This window comes from Cydia strobilella, chromosome 7, assembly GCF_947568885.1.
Source record: "Cydia strobilella chromosome 7, ilCydStro3.1, whole genome shotgun sequence".
NCBI classification, from domain to species: Eukaryota; Metazoa; Arthropoda; class Insecta; order Lepidoptera; family Tortricidae; genus Cydia; species Cydia strobilella.
The window spans coordinates 6097549-6116555 of NC_086047.1; the positions used below are offsets into that span (position 1 = coordinate 6097549).

At 39.7% G+C, this 19007-nt stretch overlaps 3 protein-coding genes across 3 annotated transcripts; all 3 read right to left on the reverse strand.

Annotated features, from left to right (window-relative positions):
* Positions 1 to 5635: 5635 nt before the first annotated feature.
* LOC134742998 (protein THEM6-like) lies at positions 5636 to 7952 on the reverse strand. Its single transcript, XM_063676258.1, has 3 exons — positions 7726 to 7952; positions 6519 to 6733; positions 5636 to 5919 (listed from the first exon to the last, which is right to left on the reverse strand). Exons 1-3 carry the CDS (start codon positions 7865 to 7867, stop codon positions 5689 to 5691), a joined length of 588 nt encoding a protein of 195 aa, XP_063532328.1. The 5' UTR covers positions 7868 to 7952; the 3' UTR covers positions 5636 to 5688.
* A 3180-nt stretch (positions 7953 to 11132) lies between these two features.
* LOC134742720 (protein THEM6-like) lies at positions 11133 to 12232 on the reverse strand. The gene is made up of 3 exons (XM_063675910.1): positions 12083 to 12232; positions 11535 to 11749; positions 11133 to 11366 (listed from the first exon to the last, which is right to left on the reverse strand). The coding sequence occupies exons 1-3, from the start codon at positions 12222 to 12224 to the stop codon at positions 11133 to 11135; spliced, it is 591 nt and encodes a 196-aa protein (XP_063531980.1). The 5' UTR covers positions 12225 to 12232.
* A 2036-nt stretch (positions 12233 to 14268) lies between these two features.
* Positions 14269 to 18958, reverse strand: LOC134743005 (doublesex- and mab-3-related transcription factor dmd-4-like). The gene is made up of 5 exons (XM_063676268.1): positions 18792 to 18958; positions 15822 to 15992; positions 15464 to 15561; positions 14834 to 14999; positions 14269 to 14550 (listed from the first exon to the last, which is right to left on the reverse strand). The coding sequence occupies exons 1-5, from the start codon at positions 18951 to 18953 to the stop codon at positions 14269 to 14271; spliced, it is 879 nt and encodes a 292-aa protein (XP_063532338.1). The 5' UTR covers positions 18954 to 18958.
* Positions 18959 to 19007: the final 49 nt, after the last annotated feature.

The following is a 19007-nucleotide window of genomic DNA, read 5'->3' on the forward strand; positions in this document are numbered from 1 at the left end:
AAATGTCTAGTTACTGAGATATTTCATGTTTTAAGATAGACGTTTTCGAATTTTTGGACATTGAGTTATGCGTATCTCTTCTAACTCAAGTTAGAATAATTATGCGTAACTCTTCGCAGTTTTGTTACGGCAAACTGGATATCTACTATCTCGAGTTATCATAGTTTCGCGTAACCACACGCAGGTAGTACGGCGATAGGCGGCTCGCGGTGAGGCGGGGGGGCGGGGCGGGGCGCGGAGGGAGCGGCTCGTCGCTCCTTGCCACGTGTATTTGTTTATTTATGTCATTTTCAAGCAAAAGGTACCACATTGTCGCTTATCATAAGGACATTCTGACAGGATTTTCGTACAACATACAAGCAATTTTCGTCCTTATTTTACCTTAATATTTTTACTAGGTATCTTCTAATCATCATCATCATCATCATCATCATGTCAGCCGATAGACGTCCACTGCTGGACATAGGCCTCCCCCAAGGCTCGCCACTCCGCCCGATCCTGTGCCGCTCGCAACCACCGAATTCCCGCGACCTTCACCAGCATCTTCCCGCATCTTCTAATACCCACAATAAATTTACACCAAACCTGAACCAAAACCTGAGTTCCACTAGGTACAGCCGGGGTTCAGCATCAGCTCTATCTTGGGTACTGCTCTCCCAAGTGCTCATCAAGGCGTGTCGGATGACCAAAACAGCGTTTGCCTACGTTGCACCAAACCTGAGTTCCACTAGGTACAGCCAGGGTTCAGCATCAGCTTTATCTTGGGTACTGCTCCCCCAAGTGCTCATTAAGACGTGTTGGATGACCAAAACAGCGTGTGCCTATGTTACACCAAACCTGAGTTCCACTAGGTACAGCCAGGGTTCAGCATCAGCTCAGCTCTATGTATACTAAAACCTTCTCCAGAATATAACAAACACTTTTCTGAAAACCGCATCAAAATTGGTTCAGCCAAACGCGAGATAATCGCGGACAAACATACGGGTCAAACTGAGAACCTTTTTTAAAGGCGGTAATTTTTTTTTTGTAACTGACCTGCCGTTAATTCCGCCTTTTACACTTACTGGGATTAAATATTAAATAAAGTACATACAAACAAACACACACATACATACATACATACTTCTTTCCACCAATCGATTGATCTACTTTATAACCAATGATGTAAGGACTGATGGAAATCGGGCTCCTTGTATGTAATGTGAGTTAGCACATTATAAAATGGATTATCTTGTGTAGTCTGGTTACGCGTTTTACTAGGAGCACTAATACAACGAACTCTTACAACTTAAGATAAAAGAACTACGCGTGACCACCTCAATATTCCCCATGTCCTGGTTACACGTTTTACTAGAAGTTGATACAATGTAGTCTTCTAACTTTAGATAAACGAAAACCTCAATAAGCCCGCGAGCCGTGGCCACGCAAAATAGTATGAGCGCTCATACAACGAACTCATCTAACTTTAAGTTAACATAGTTACGCGCAACCACCAAATGTATGAAACAGTGGTTACGCCAAACTATGTTTATGCGTTTATTTCAAAAACTATGTACTTTTACAAGAAAAAAGTAAAGAAATATTATTCTTCACGTCTATTGAAACACAAAACACATATTAAAAATGACTTAACTCAATAAACTCACGAAATATATGAGTTTATTAGTTTTCACGCTCACCAAAAACTTTAAAGTCGATTTACTCAAAACTGTGTTTTTTGAGATAGCAGAGATACGTCTGACACGGCAGATTTGTTCTCCATTATTTAAAAGGAGGATATTATTATGCAGCTTTAAAATATTTTTACACAAAGTTTCAATCGAGGCTGATAGGGCCTTTGATGTCTAACCTGTCAAAAAATTACAATATGGCGGAGGAACGTTTGAAATGTCACCGTATTTAAAAAATATTTCGCTTAAAATTTAGTTTTTTCTTCGCATATGTGATGGAAAACATTATGTGTAACTCCGGGTATAGTAGATTGTTAACCAAGTGATGAAGGGCACCCATTTCTGTCGAGGTAGTTTGGCGCTCAAACGCAGTGAGAGCGTCAATAGTCCGAGAAGGAAATAGTGCCATTCACCCGAGTTAAACACTACTTTTCATTTCATATACGATACGAGGAAAGTAAAATACAATATTGTGTATTTAAAAAAACATGACTAAGAAGGTATAGACTTTTATAGTATTCTATAATTATCTATCTTCCTTAAATACAATGTCCTTCTAATTTAATTAATTAAAAAAAACCATCATCGTATGTCTTTGTGCATTGAATTATTAAAAAAAACTTTAAGCAAGTTACAGGCCACTAAAGCTAATGGATATTTTGTTATGGTTAGCGACAAGACACAGGCGGTTAGCGCCACCAACAATTATTATTGTAGGTTACATGCATGTACGCATGCAATATCTTGATCGTTGCTAAGGTAATTATACTAATTATTACCAATAACATAAATAGCAATCATTATTTTGATTTTCTAAAGAGTATTGTGTATTATAAATATTTATGCTATATCCACGCTTATTTATTAACCATTGAGATTAACTAGTAGTAGTAAAATTAATTAACTAAGTAGACTAAAACCGGCACTTCTGCCCTGCAATATATAATGGCCATAACGGCTACCTATTTAAAGAGTTATTCAATTGTATTTGTACCTATCCCTTTTTTCGCAATTTCCCACAATTAATTAAAATTTTGAACTTTTCAGTCCAGGCCACAGTGTCCAGTGCCTGTTTCAGGTGTTATGGTGGTGAGGTAAGCTTGCTTGCAAAAGAAAAAATAATATCACTATTATCGGTTTTACAGAATGTTAGTTGTATATAAAACAAGTGCGAGTCGGACTCGCCCACCGAGGGTTCCGTACAAATTTACAACTCGATACCTCCATGCGTTCCCGAGATAAAGGGTCTTGACAGATAGACAGACGGACGGACGGACAGCAAAGTGATCCTATAAGGGTTCTTTTTTTTCTGTTTGAGATACGGAACCCTAAAAATATGGAAAGAAGTATTTGTGTACTGTACACCTAATATTCTACTTTTGAAATCGGGTAAAGATGGCATTCTACGAAACATATACCTATAGTGTCAAGATGGTCCGGGTAGTTTATTCGGCGCGTGTGTGGTCGCCGCCGGGTGCCGCCACCACACAGCCGAACTAATAAAAGGGCATGAAAAACTCGTGCTACTCCTCGGGCGTTACGCAGAGTCGCAGATAAAACTTTATAATCGAGAAGATAGGTAACTAAGGTTTAGACATCGAAGATAGAGCCATTCGGCCGCCTTGTTACGTATACAATATTAACTAGCTTTTATGATCGCACATTATAAGTAGCTAATAGGGCTGACAATGCAGCGTTATACATATAGTAGGTAGTTAGGTACCTAAATCATATTCATAGCGGATTAAATTTATATTAAATTATTTTGTATTGAAAGCACTGCCTCTACAGCCAAACGACGCTTGGTATTTTTATTAAAGCCATATCCTTGCCAAAGTTTTTTTTTTACAATTTTACCCTGCTGATGACACCTGATACACTAATGATAAAGTTAATTTACCCAAACCTAATGTTTACACACAACATTAGATTAGACTAGCCATTTTTTATTTCCATCACCACTACGACATATGTAAACAATCACAAAGACCTTATTTTCATCCATATAAAAATTATTTTCGCCTGTTACATTGATGCGTTTACTTTCTTTTCAAGCGTGCAATGATATTTATCACTATCTTGTCAGCAAAGGGGAATCACCTCGCAATTTTGGCTACGTTTTACTAACATCGCCCATATTTCAATGTCATAGAGGCTATTATAGTCTGTGAGAATGTTGTTCTAGATCCCTAAATCCGTGCTCATGATTTGCAGGTTGTGTAAACAGTAATCCAACCCGCACCGCCGGAGTGCGTCGGTGAAATGCGATACCTTCTGTTATTTTGTACTTTTCACCATTTGTGGTGCCGGCTGGGTTTTTAATTAGGTGTATTTATTTTGTTTTAGTCATTTTAGAATAACAAAGTTTGAACTAAAACACTTTGGGGTATTTGTAAGCGGACGCGTTGGGTTGTGTCATTGAATAAATATGGTTGTGTTGGAAATGTTGTCAACGAACCGACAAAAGATTTTTCCCCTCACTAGCTCGGAAAGCCGTCTTTTATCCTTTAAAACAAGCGGGGAAAACGCATTTTATCCACTAGTGGGGAAAGTAATTTGACCTTGGATGGAGCGTGTTTAAGTAGCTTTTGACAGATAACAAAACGTAAAACGTCATAATAATGGTTCGTTCGATATTAATTATCATTAAATAAATGGTTCGAGAATTTAATAAAAAATACCAAATTTAGTTTTATTAATGATTTTAAGTCATAAACCTTAAATTCCATAAGAAACATTTGTTTTTTTAAATGATGTTGAATGTTATTCTGAATGCACAAGTTGAGTCGATGCAATTTCAAAACGCATCGTCAGAAATATCAACATTGTCAACAAAAAAAAATCCCGACACAACTTCCCGAGTTTTCTGTTATAATATCGTATTATCGTAAAAAAATGAGTGATTCCAGTGATGAAGATGATCTAACGCCTGTGGATGTTGCACTTTCCTCGCTATAGTGAGGGGAAAAGTTTTGTGTTATACACGGGTGCAAATGTATTTTACTTCTCGTGTGTTAAAACACTCGCTACGCTCAGGATTCTATTTTAGAACCACTCGCTTCGCTCGTGGTTCAACTATAGAATCCTTTCGCTTGCTCTTGTTTCAATTCCACACTCGCGGGTAAAATACAACTTTGCACTCTTGTATAACAAATAACTATTTTTGATTAGTTAATTAGGTGTGTGGGTTTACCTATACTTAAATATTCAGGCTGCTGAAAACTATCCACGATGTGACAATTATAAAAAGGATTTTACAGTACATATGGTGCTACTTTCTCGCACTAGTGCGTAAAAGAGCACTTTTCGTGCATATGTCGAAAGTTTAAAGGGCCATATGTACTGTAAAACGTTGTACGATACACGTGCGGATAGGTAATTCGCAACTCGTGTCGATTTAAAACACTCCCTGCGGTCGTGTTCTAATTTATCGCCACTCGTTTCGAATTTCTTCTTTTCCGCACTTGTATCGTAAATAACTGCGAAAATAAGTGCGAAAAAGAGGAAATTCGAAACGAGTGGCGATAAATTAAAACACGACCGAAGGGAGTGTTTTAAATCGACACGAGTTTCGAATTACCTATTCGCACGTGTATCGTACAACGTTTTACAGTACATATGGCAGCTAAAATTTTTGACATAGTTACGAAATGTGCTAATTTACGCACTAGTGCAGAAAAGTAGCACCATATGTACTGTAAATAACTATTTTCTGTCTCATAATCGTAGCTGCGCCCTAGATGTGCTTAATTTTTCCACGACTTGTTGGTTTTTCCTCGGTGCCATACCGTACGCCTAGGCGTACAGGGTAGGCAGCTACACATTCTAGGATACTTTCGATGGTGATGTCAACGTTGAATCGACAAACAACATACTTTACATACTACACCTAAGGATTTTGGACCTTTAATGGCTGAGATTTCGGCTAGGCATAGTAGTTCAAGATCAAATAAAAATTAAACTTTATAAAAAATCTTACAAAATTAATTAAATAACATCGCTTTGCCTTTGCCTTTATTTAATCCTTCTTCCTTAACTTTGCACTTGAGATCTCGATAGACTGTAGCCAATGCGTGATTTCCTCAGGGCATTTCGGTTTCTGCTCGGCGCCGGGGATGCCTTTGAAGAGAGTTTCGGCGTTGACGTCGATGAGATTCTGCCGGGACAGCACGATGGCTCGCACGAAGCCGTCGCTCAGGGTGATGAATTTCTGCTCAATGAAGAGGGTTTTGTCGTCCCAGTATGCCAACTGTAAGAAAATAATAGTCATTTTAATAACTGACAAGAGTGCATCCTTATTATCCTTAATGATATTCCTACAATCTTCTGTGATAATATTAACAATAAGTGCTTAAGAGGTGCTTGTCTAACTTTTCAATCGATCCGCGATCGTATTGTTTTCATATTTTACTTAAATAACGCAACCGCACCTTAGAGATGGCTGTTTAAAATGTAGGTACGGTAGGTTGTATAAACATATTGCTTGCAATGTTGCAACCCTTACATCCCTAAAATTGGAGGAAGATGTCCATATTGTCCATGTCCATGTTTTATTTTAACCTGGCTCGCTTGTCTAAACTTATCCTAGTTTTTACTTTATACGCGGTGATCTGGATGGTGCACCTTTATACGTTTCTAGTTTCCACTTTATACGCCGTGAAGATCGGGATGGTCCTCCTATACCGGATACTGGGGGCGCCCTGTATTGCGTGGCCATTGTTATATTGTTGTAGATGCCCTTGCGATCGTAGAAGAAGAACCGTGCGAAGTCGAGCTCATTGTTCATGTGCCAAGGAGATGTCAACGTCTTGCGTTGTAGAGTAACCTGGTTCTCTTCTCTACACTTACCCTAGTTTCCACTTTATACGCCGTGAAGATCGGGATGGTCCTCCTGTACCGGATGCTGGAGGCGCCCTGCAGCGCGTGCCCATTGGCCTTGGTTATATTCTCGTATATGCCCGTGCGGTCGTAGAAGTGGAACCGCGCGAAGTCCAGCTCGCGCACGTAACGCGCGTTGTTCATGTGTCGGAGGAAGATGTCCACGTCTTGTGTTGTGCAGAAACCTGGAATAGCAATTTGTAGGGAAATAATTGTAGGGTTGTTCTCACATTGCTTTCGTAAGGTTTTTCGCCACTTTTTCGGGGCATATTTTTTGACAAGTCACTGGAACATGTCATTTAAATAAATGTATTATTAATACTAGAAGTTAGACCAAGACAAGTCTGCAACGATTTTGATGCCACACGCATGTGCGTGTTATTTTAAATGTCAAACTTCTATGAAATTATGACGTATAAAGTATAAATAACACTTGCTCTACGTATGCTATCAAAATCGTTGCAGACTTTTCTTGGTATAAGTCTTTTAGACTTAGAACAATAGCAATATAAATATGCAAAGAAAGACTCATACACAGACAGACATCATTGATAGTAGCGGATGAAACAACGCGCCAAAAGTATCTGCCACCTGCCACCCTGGAATACTTTTCCAAATAGAGATGTTATAATATACTTACAGTAAAAACATACATAAAAATATATGTTACAGTCTAATTGATTTAGGAACGCCTAAAGGGGCCCACTGACTATCAGTCCGCCGGACGATATCGGCCTGTCAGTTGTTCGGAACTGTCAAATTTTTCTTCAAACTGACAGGCCGATAGTACGTGGACCCCTTAAGTATATCTTGAGTTATAATAAATCAGTGGTCAGAACTCGATATTTAAAATATTTCAATTATGATGTTGTAGAATAGAAACAAAATAAATAAACCAGCCAGGTTGATACCTAACCTGAGTAAAAATTTAGTAATTATGCATATGAAATTGAATGGAACGACGTATTTGACTACGAAAACCGGTATAATATAATCTTTCAGTGTACAGCAAGCTGAACCGTTAAATGTATATTTTTGTCATAATACCTACGAAAAATGCTAGTCATTGAAAACAAAGGAAATGTGAGTAAAGTTCTAGTCAATTTACAAGCAGCAAGCCAATTTAAATTTTAATGTGCATATTTTAAGTACTTAGTAAGTAACAAGGGAAACTTACCGTAAATTGTAGTCGTATCATTTACGCCACATTTCTTTTGGAAGAGCCTCCCAATTCCGATGGTAAAAGCGATTCGAAGGAAGTAGTTCACATCCCAGAACATATACGCTAGAGCTATGAGAACTGTTATGACGCACAACATTTTGAATTAAAAGTACAGAGTATGTTTATTAGAACGTGACGTTTGATTAGCAGCAATAGCAAGCGCGGTATGCCAACACCGGCTAAGTGTAGTGTAGGTAGGTGGAACGCCAAAAGAACAACGCAGTAACTACTTATGTAAATTAAGACACGTAACCAAGCATTATTACACCTCAGCTCTTTGAAATAAGGAAAATGTGTCTATCTTCTTGCGTAAGTATATGAGCTGTACTAACTTACTACCTTTTAGTTCTAGTGGGTCAATCAAGTGAGGACGCAACAACAGTGAAGTGGCAGCAAGATCATTGAACCGGTTGGACTCATGCATGAAGTTAGGCACAGTCTCGACGCAACGGTACGGGACCTAGCCTTGACTGGCTATTAGTTTTTATAGTATACAGGGCAATCAATCCAAATGGGTCAGTAGGGAGAAGTCAGAAACTATGAGTTAGCGACATCTGTTGTTAGCAACCATGGCTTCAATTTTAGATTTAATAATAACGGCAGTTTTTTTTTTTTCAAAGCGCTGGTGGCCTAGCGCTAAGGGCGTGAGACTTGCAATCTGGCTGTTCAAACCCCGGCTTCGTACCAATGAGTTTTTCGAAACTTATGTACGAAATATCTTTGATATTTACCCACTATTTACCAGTCGCTTTTCGGTGAAGGAAAACATCGTGAGGAAACCGGACTAATCCCAATAAAGCCTAGTTTCCCCTCTGGGTTGGAAGGTCAGATGGCAGTCGCTTTCGTAAAAACTAGTGCCCACGTCAATTCTTGGGATTTGTTGCCAAGCGGACCCCAGGCTCCCATGAGCCGAGGCAAAATAAAATGCCGGGACAACGCGAGGAAACTGATGATGGCATTCAATTTTTTCTAATTTTTTATTCAAATTTCAGGATCAATTATACAAACAAATACTACACGCGATTACATAAAGAATATTTACCAGGTTTAATTCCCGGTTATGTATGAGATTTGAAAAAAAAAATTGAATGTCATTATTGTTAAATTTAAAATCGACGCCATGGTTCCTAAGGATTTTGTTATCTCTCATAGTTTCTGACTTCTCCATACTGACCCATTTGGATTAATCACCCTGTAATCACGGTACATGGTACCATGGTGGTATCATGGTGTACATGGTATACTACATTAAGGTATACTTTACCGATGACATCTTTATGTGTTGCTAAATGTTATACCTATTAATTTTTTTTAACTCACGGAATCAATGTTTTATTTTTATTTAACGGAATTAATGTCACCAAAGGTGTGGCCGGTAACAAAAAACTTTTGCAGCATTCAAGGTACTTAAACTGTCCATATTTGCCATATTTATTAGAAATCTTTTTATATTCTGCTACAGAAATAATGACAGAACAAACAGAAACGTTTGCAGAAATTCTAAGCGGAAAATTCCATAAGCTTAATTATGATTATAGGTATACCGGCAATAATTAAGTAGGCATTTGTTAATTTGATTAATATCTTACAACCTTGAACTCGTGATTCAAGTATGGTTCGAATTACCTAAATAATTTTTAGTTAATAATAATTAACCATAGACATAGACATAGATCACATAGACATAATTTATTGGTAATAAGATATTACAGGTCACAGTTTTCTACACATCACCTATTTTTCATTTATATCACTCATAAATATATATTTTTTATTAAACAATTCCATATTAGAGTATTCTTTATAATCTATTATACATATTACATATTACACTATTAACTATTCTTTATCCATACTAATCCATACTAATATTATAAATGCGAAAGTCTGTCTGTCTGTCTGTCTGTGTGTTGCCTCTTCACGCTTAAACCGCTGAACCGATTGAGTTGAAATTTGACATAGAGATAGTTCGAGTCCCGGGGATGGACATAGGGTAGTGTTTATTCCAGAAATCGCCCTTTAGGGGGGTGAAAAGGGGGATGGAAATTTGTATGGGGAATCAATAAGCACTGAACCGATTTACATGAAATTGGGTATGGAGGTAGTTTGAGTCCCGGGGAAGGACATCGGGTAGTTCTGACCCCAAATTCTCTTCTCTTCTCCTCTCTTCTCTTCTCCTCTCTTCTCTTCTCCTCTCTTCTCCCCTCTCCTCTCTTCTCTTATCTTCTCTTATCTTCTCCTCTCTTCTCTTCTCTTCTCCTCTCTTCTCTTCTCTTCTCTTCTCCTCTCCTCCTCTCCTCCTCTCCTCCTCTCCTCCTCTCCTCCTCTCCTCCTCTCCTCCTCTCCTCCTCTCCTCCTCTCCTCCTCTCCCCCTCTCCTCCTCTCCTCCTCTCCTCCTCTCCTCCTCTCCTCCTCTCCTCTCCCCTCCCCTCTCCTCTCTCATCTCATCTTCTCTTCTCTCCCCTCCGCCTCCCCTCTCCTCTCCTCCTCACTCCTCGCCTCGACTCTTACGTCAACGTCTTCCTAAGGCTTAAGGTACTAGCTTTTGCCCGCGACTTCGTCTGCGTGGAATTAGTAATTTGGGTAGCTTATTTTTTAACCAACCAGATATTTATCTGTACTAAAGGTAGGACCTTAAGCCTTAGGAAGACGTTGACGTAAGAGTCGAGGCGAGGCGAGGCGAGAAGTAAGGAGGAGAGAGGAGAGGGGAGGGGAGGGGAGAGGAGGGGAGAGGAGAGGAGAAGAGAAGAGAAGAGAAGAGAAGAGATTTTGGGGCAGAACTACCCGATGACCTTCCCCGGGACTCAAACTACCTCCATACCCAATTTCATGTAAATCGGTTCAGTGCTTATTGATTCCCCATACAAATTTCCACCCCCCTTTTCACCCCCCTAAAGGGCGATTCCTGGAATAAACACTACCCTATGTCCTTCCCCGGGACTCGAACTATCTCTATGTCAAATTTCAACTCAATCGGTTCAGCTCAGCGGTTTAAGCGTGAAGAGGCAACACACAGACAGACAGACAGACAGACAGACTTTCGCATTTATAATATTAGTATGGATTGTTTTTAGCAAGTGCGCGTTTCGAGTGACCCACGCAGATCCATCGCCTCGCCTACCATATTGCGACATAATTTTCAATATACATATACTAAGTAGATTAGGTAAGTAAAATACCTGCTATACTTATAGGAGCATTTCACGCCGATAGAGCAGAATTCCATCCATTTACAGATTAAGTATTCGTTATTTCTATCAATTCTATCTACCTATCGAATAAGTTTCTTCAACAAGGAGAAAAAGTAGGTAATGATCCGAAATAAAACCCAAACTATAAACTATTCGATAAGTAGGGTATACTCAAACTCTCAACTTTTTACTAGATATCTCCATACTTTTCAGCCAGAGCTGAATGTAGTCAGAACACGCCGGTCTCGTCTCGGATCCCGTCAGACCCTCGAGAAGTGCCTCCGTGGAATGTCCGTTCTTCCCGATAGCGTGCTGCCGGGAGACTAGAAAAGACCGAACTTGGCCGTCCCCTGTGGTGATGACTTTGTGTTCGAAGAACAAAGAACGGTCGTCCCAATATACGAGCTGAAAATAAATAGAGCGAATAATTTTATACTTCGTTTTTCGTGAATAGACCTACTACTTCGGTACTTGGTGGACCAAAGTATAAAAAGAGATGAACCAGGACAGCCTAACTACTGCTAAATTTGTATGCAGCGCTGCATTCACAGATATTTTAAAATCCTTCTATACCTTCGTATCTATTCTGTATATTTGAAACAGCGTCACAGGTTCCGAGGTAACAGTGAGTGTGCATCCCTGCAACGACTTGATACGCAGCTGCCGGCTTCGCTGATATATGCCCGTGCGGTCATAGAACTGGTAGCGGGCAAAGTCCAGGTCTCTTACTAGTCTAGCTGGGCGAATACTAGTGAAAGTGATATCGCAATCTTGTAGTGTGCAAATGCCTTAAACATAAAAAAGAGAAGAAGTTCAAATAATTATAATTAGTACTTTGGGGTCCTATCCATTTTTATAGGGATCTTTAATTGTCTACTGGTGGCCCTTCAAGGGAATAAGTGGCCGTAAGTCACCTACCGAGGTATTCAGTGAGCGACAAAGTTAAGGAAACATATACATATTATTGCTTTAATGCCTTTAATAAAACTAAGTATAGGGCTACTTTCACAATTGTTATCTGAAGGATGAAATTCTTCCATGATTATCTAGTTAATAATAATAATTCATCTGAACCACACATTTATTTATCACTTTTATATTTTAGATAGAAAAGTACTCACCATAAATAGTGACAGTATCTTTGATACTTATTTTGCTGTTAAACAATCTGCTGCCGATCACGGTAAAATACGCCCGAATAAAATAGTTAGCGTCACAAACTACCATGAAAAATATATAGAGCAAACACAACAAGAACCACATTTTACTAAATTACGAGTAAGTAAGTAAGTATTAAACAATATCCAATTCTCTTTCTACTTTAACTTCAAACAAGTCCATACATTATTACAGTCGGTGGGTAAACGAATTATGTAAAACGTATGGAAATTTCGATCGGCATTGATCTTTGTTTAAACTTTCATAAAAACCAACATGAATGGCTAAGTAGTAATTAGGTACGACTATCGTTTGATGTAAAAAGACAATTGGTATTATTGTTAACTACTTATGTATTCTCTATTTTTTTTACTGTTTTGTTTTTATTGTTACAACGATTTTAATGTAGGTACCTACTTGGATTATTCTCTTTTTTGAATAAGCCGCGCAAGCTTAGACTTATAGTATCATCATTGATATTATAGCAATTGTAACCGAACAACGAAATAACCAATTTCTATCCCTAACACTCAAACCGAATGGCCAGCGTTCGGGAAGCTAATAGCTAGCGCCGCTAGCGGGAAGTAAATAATCCCAGTATCCTTAAATGAAAGTTTTCAATCAGTGTACATTAAGAGAGATATAGAAATATCTACTTACCAAGCTGTAGTAACAAAACACGATCGATGGTCAGAACGACTTAAGGCGCCTACTGATTATTAACAAAAATTTGACAGTTCCGAACAACTGACAGGCCGATATCGTCCGGCGGACTGCTAATCAGTGGGCCCCTTTAAAAAGGCACAAAGATAAAAAGTTTGGTACTTACCTACCTACTCAAAGGGCAATAAAGGCCAGGTCGCTCCGACTTACTTTTTACGACTCACATTATGTATGAAGTTACCCACACCTATAAACTGGTGACAAGTTTTCTTAGTGTCAGGAAACTGTAAGGGGATCTATCTTCATTTGGATTATTGTCACGGATTTGTTACTGTCCGCCGCCGTCGGCGCGAGGGGATATAGTTTGCACTACTAACTTGTATTTATTAGCTGTTTGCACTGTAAATGTATTTAACGTAATACGATTTGGTTTAGCTGTATTTTCGGTTTATTTCTGTAATATTATTTACACATTCGAAGATAGGTGATGTCCGTTGGATGCCGTTGGATCACCAACAACCTCTTACGACGGTTTGCGACGGCAGCCTATAGATAGGGTTGGATTGGCATAGGACAATTTCTAAAATTGCGAAATTTCCACAGGATATTTTTTTTAACTTAATTGAAATTTAAATTTTCCATTTCCAAATTAAAAGATTTTCCTTGGTTTCCTAACTTTTCTAACGTTTTGGGAATTTTCCGCAACTTGCACATTTGTAGATTGGCGTTTCTGGTCTGGCCCCGTAGCCAACACGCCAATCGCTAACGCTCCGTAGCGATCGAAACGCAACTGTCACTGTCGCACTAATATGGAAGAGTGATAAAGAGACACAAACCGTTTCGTTGTCAAAGCGATTGCGATTGTCACCTTGGCTAGGCCGGCTGGTACGTTTAATTATCCGTCTCGAAGGACCATATTTTTTCCGTTTTACCGCCTACCGCCTACAGAACGGTAGAGGTAGAGTAGAACAGACATGGGTATATTGGGTATATTTATAGAAGGAGCAGTAGATTTTTTTATTTAATTATGGGATACCTATAAAACTTAAGGACATAACTTAAAATACAGGTAACGTCTAATGCATTTAATTAAGCTGTAATAAATTGCATACAAACCGATAAATCATTACAATACAGGTTAATACTTTAAATGTAAAACAAGATCATGAAGATCATATTACTATAGTAGTTCCTTAATTACAGTACCTTCTTAATTAATTTTTGGCAAGTTTCTTTGGCAATAAAAATAATCAATAATACATAAATTCCTAATAATTATCTTACCTTAATAATTAAAACTAAATTTGAATTTAATTACTTGCACAAATTGTCAAATTTAATCAACGGTCTGGATAGCGCTGGCAGCGCACGCAGGGGTCATAGCCACAGACCCGGCCCATGACTAGGCAGCAATGTCCGGAGTCCGACCGGGCGGAAAGCCGAGCAGCTTTCAATTTAATTGTTTGAACATAAATGCAGGTACAACTTAATGTCGATTACATTGCCTACAGTCAGGCGCGCAGGGGTTGCAAACCGGAGGTTGATGCTGCAATGGCAGTAGCAGGGGTCCGGACAGTGCCGGCAACGCAGGCAGGGGTACCAACCAGTCGGAGCCGCACACCCGACCCATGACTAACGCGGGTAGTTGTTGCAGCAATGGCCGAGGTCCGACCGGGCGAAAGGCTGACCAGCGCTCTTCGGAGCTCGATACGGAATCGTAGCTGGTGCTTGCACCGGCGCTGGCTAGAAGTGCTTTGTCGTTTTGGGCCTGAAATTAAGTGATTGTAAGTTTACGATAAATATCATCATTCATAAATGTCAATGACACAGGTGAGCCAACTTAATTCTCGGAGATAAAATTTATGTTGGGTTACTTATAGCTCCAATACCATTTCTATACGACGTGGCTGGATGGGCCAATATGATGAAAGTTATCAGAAAGAAGCGGGTCCATTTTCCAACTACAAATATTTGAAGATCTCGCCTAACAATAAGATTATATTGGAAAACATCTAAAATATAAATTGTATAATATGTACCAAAGTACTTACATGTTGCACATTGCAATGCTCAACCGCACGTAACAAATCATGGTTGCACCGTCGTAGAACTAGCTCCAGCACTGAGCGCTTCTTGCCAGGGAACAATTTGCTTAGCATTTCGAGACCTGCTGTGCTCACGGACGCCTCTGTTTCGGCTTCTTCGCTGCCACTGACACTGGATAAAATATACTAGTTTTTAATCTTTTGATTAATATGAGAATCGTAAATACTCAGGAAAGCGGGAAAATAACAATGCGGGTTACCAAAACACGGACGGTACTTAACATTACAAAAAAAATGTAATAACATTTTAATGTTAGTATTAGCATATTTGTACCTATCTACAACATAATTTTAACTAACTGAAGTGGTTGTTCTTAATATGGTTGCTTAGTTTTTAGTGTAGGTATCCTGCCAGATTTGTTAAATGGGCGCTTACAATTGAATGCAATTTACAATAAGACGTTTATATTAAACATATTAATATGCAATACAAAAATCCATCTATCCCGCCAAAGAATTTGTTCAAGGCGTATTGTAAGGCGTTCTTCACTAGTCCGCCGTGGTACCATTACACGAAACGATCGTTCAATAAACTTTGCGTCTTGAGAATGGAATTAGAAAAGGTGATAATAGTACCGTAGCCTCGGAGAGGTTGAAGTGTTGCCACCGGAATCCGGAGAAGCAGCACAGCAGTCTGGTACAGAATCGCTCGTCTCGCTGTCGATGTGGATAGGCTACGGACAATATTAAATATAATATATCAGGTAAATTAAGTGAATACGATGATTGACCACACACTTCTACAAGTACATGTACCTAAGTAAATATCAAAGTAAATGGGTTTGGGGCTGAATCGCAATATTTAATACCTTAAGCGAGGAAACTAACGGCGCATTTGCTTGGCGACCAGTGACTTCGTAAATGCCGTGTCGCCCAATTTAGGCGACGTTTCGCTCTCCAGGACTCGATTCTATTGACAGGGACGGAACCTTACCGTGTGGTCATCGGCCGCCGAGTCAGGCTGATCGGGGCTCGGACAAGGCCCGGTGACCCTCATGCCGTATATACGACCGGGGGGCAGCGCCTCCAGCGCAGTCCCGCTTTCAACGGAGGCCAGATGCAGGGCTATTTTGTCTTCCGCGGCCTGCTGCCTTTTTAAGGCTACCTGTCAGAACGAACGGAGATCTGATTAGATATGCTAACTTATTGGTTTGAAAGGCTCCCATGAAAATGCCGGGAAGAAGAAGAAGATTGGTTTGAAAGGTAGATGTTTTTTTATCTCGCATTCATTTTGCTATTGGCAGTTATGCTAGATATAGTCCGAACAAACAGTCTACATATTCCGTTATAATTTACTACGATTTCAGAATTTGTACACTGTAATTCTTAATCTCGTGCGAAATCCGACTGGTGTAAGAAAGAAAATAAACAACTACCGATTCGGCTACTACACGCAAGATATTTCCTCGTGAATCATAATTAATCCCTACCCATGAAATTCGACTAGAATCCCGGCTCGTTGATAAATTAATTTAGCGGAAAATCAATGACAAACATAAATGTTTGCGCGGTGACCCCCGGGAGCCGGGAGTCGGCCGCAAACAGAACTCGATCCACGCTAATCAAATAACTGGACGCCTCTGGAATACCATATGCGCTGACTATCGCGTTTCGGGGGCAAGCTCGAGTTAATCTGATTGGATTTTATCTGGTAACAGTTTATAGGTTCATTTCTAAGTAAAGTACTGACAAATAGGACTTGGTAAACAATTTGTGACAAATAACAATTTCGTGAGAAAAATAACTAAGATGTGTGTGTATGACTGTAAATGTAGGTAACACATGTAGGTAGGTAAGTGTAAGTAACACATCAGAATTCCCGATTCCCGCGATACATTGACAGAGATGTCCGCAAGACACATCTTGACATAAATTTGAGGGGCATGGTGGTAGGACTGGGACTTCCCCACTCTGTCGCTTGCTAAATCGGCGCGAAGTTAGCTTGGACTGATTCTATCCAGTCGAGATCGTTCGTAACTGAAATGGTGCGGCACTATCTGCTATAGGTTAGGTTAGGGTACCTATAGTGTTTCACCTAGATTCTACACAATCACGTCATGTCATTGTCATATCGTTTCACATTTACAGTATACACAAATGTTTAAGTATTCATAATGTTTAATCGGTGTTGATTCGGCTATAAGTCAAGTGTTAAATAGGGCTGATCGATATCCCTGTCTCCTCCGGTAAACATGTGCCACTTGTTCAAATAAACTGACGGCGCATTAGCCGTTCTCGATTTCACTACATTAAAACGCATTAACGCCTTAGAATTGGGTGTTATTTTTATCGAACGTATTCTTACACCGGATATCGATACCTTTTAACGTAATGGTTCCTTAAATATATGACGGAATGGGAATGTTAGCGATAGATTTTGATAAAGTTCATAATTAACTCAATAATTTGTTTAAATTTTCTCAATCTTTCTTCCTACTTCTACGAATATTTAGGGACATTACATTATATAATTACTAGTAGTTCGCCCCGAACCAACCCGAACTGAGAACTTCGCGGTTCGCCGAAAAGTTAGATCAATTGAGTGCACCTACCTAGTCGGCAAAGGATCGAAAACTGCGTGCGATTTATTGCAAGGTCTGTGGAGCCCTTAGCTGATAGATTTAAGTCCCCATCGAGATAAACTGTATCTGTGGTAACCCGTAATCTTTCTTGTCTAATACCCTACATTTTGTTTATTTTATTTCGTTTTTATAAATCTTGCCAATTATTACAATATCGTAATTTTAAAAAAAACGGCCAACTGTGAGTCGGACTTGCGCACCGAGGGTTCCGTACTTTTTAGTATTTGTTGGTTTAGCGGCAACAGAAATACATCATCTTCAAAAATTTCAACTGCCTAGGTATCACGGTTCATGCAGAGATACAGCTTGGTGACAGACAGACAGACGGACAGCGGAGTCTTAGTAATAGGGTCCCGTTTTTACTCTTTGGGTACGGAACCTTTCTCTTTCTCGGGTACGGAAACTCTTTGGGTAAAAACAATATTATAAATGTGTAAAGCGACATTCATTTGATACCAAACTCGACCATTTTTTCTTGCAAATAATATGACCAGAATAGCAAGACCCCTCACAAATAGTTTTATGGCCTTCTATGCTCTTCTAGCTCCATAACCCCTTAATCGAGCCTGCTCATAATTTAATGACTAAAATACAATGCCTTCATCTACACGTTTACCCAATTTCATTTAAATTAGAATGAATTTTATTAAGTTATTGTCCATCAAACTATCCTCTGATAGTTCAGCTTAAAAACATCGAAATGCCGGGACGTGCCCCTAGCCAGCCGTGTGTTCCAAGTTGAATTTAAGAACTTCACTTCGCTTCGCTCGCTCGTTCAATTATGTACCTACTTTTTAATAAAACTAGCGATCTGACTGAATTACCTGACTTATTTGCCCATCTACAGATTTTTGTCTGCACAAGCGATCGAAGCTCCTTACCTACTTAAGTATATGAAGTTCTAGAATTACTTACCTAAGTGAACCTGAATACCTAGGTAGATACCAGACAACTAGTCCACTTAGCACTTTGAGTCGATCTAAAGTCTAACCACACCGACAATTCCAAAAGTACAAGCGATATTGAACGATTTTGAGCCCCATCAAGAGAGACTATTTACCTCCTGATACACACGCTGCTTGTATAATGAGTTGTACCTACTTAGAAAATTTGCTTCATATGATGCCTAATTGCTCAGAGCTGTTTTCTACCACCAGAGCGCTCGCCGTCGGCTATTGATCCGATGCGGTACATTACCTGAGCCGCCATAATTCGCTGCCGCTCCTTGATGAGCCCGCACTTGGGGCACTGGCAGGGGTGCGGTAGCAGTTAGCCTTCTTGTGTCCACGAAGGCTTGATATTGACCCGATGCGGTACATTACCTGAGCCGCCATAATTCGCTGCCGCTCTTTAATGAGCCCACACTTGGGGCACTGGCAGGTGCGGTAGCGGCAAGCCTTCTTGTGTCCACGAAGGCTGGATATGAGCCCGTGGTTGCGGCACCGGGCACATTTTGGCACCCTCGCCCGTCCGCCGCTTAGCATCCCTGGTATCACCAATCATAGGCATTATCTAAGCACCAAAGTTTTATAGGTTTT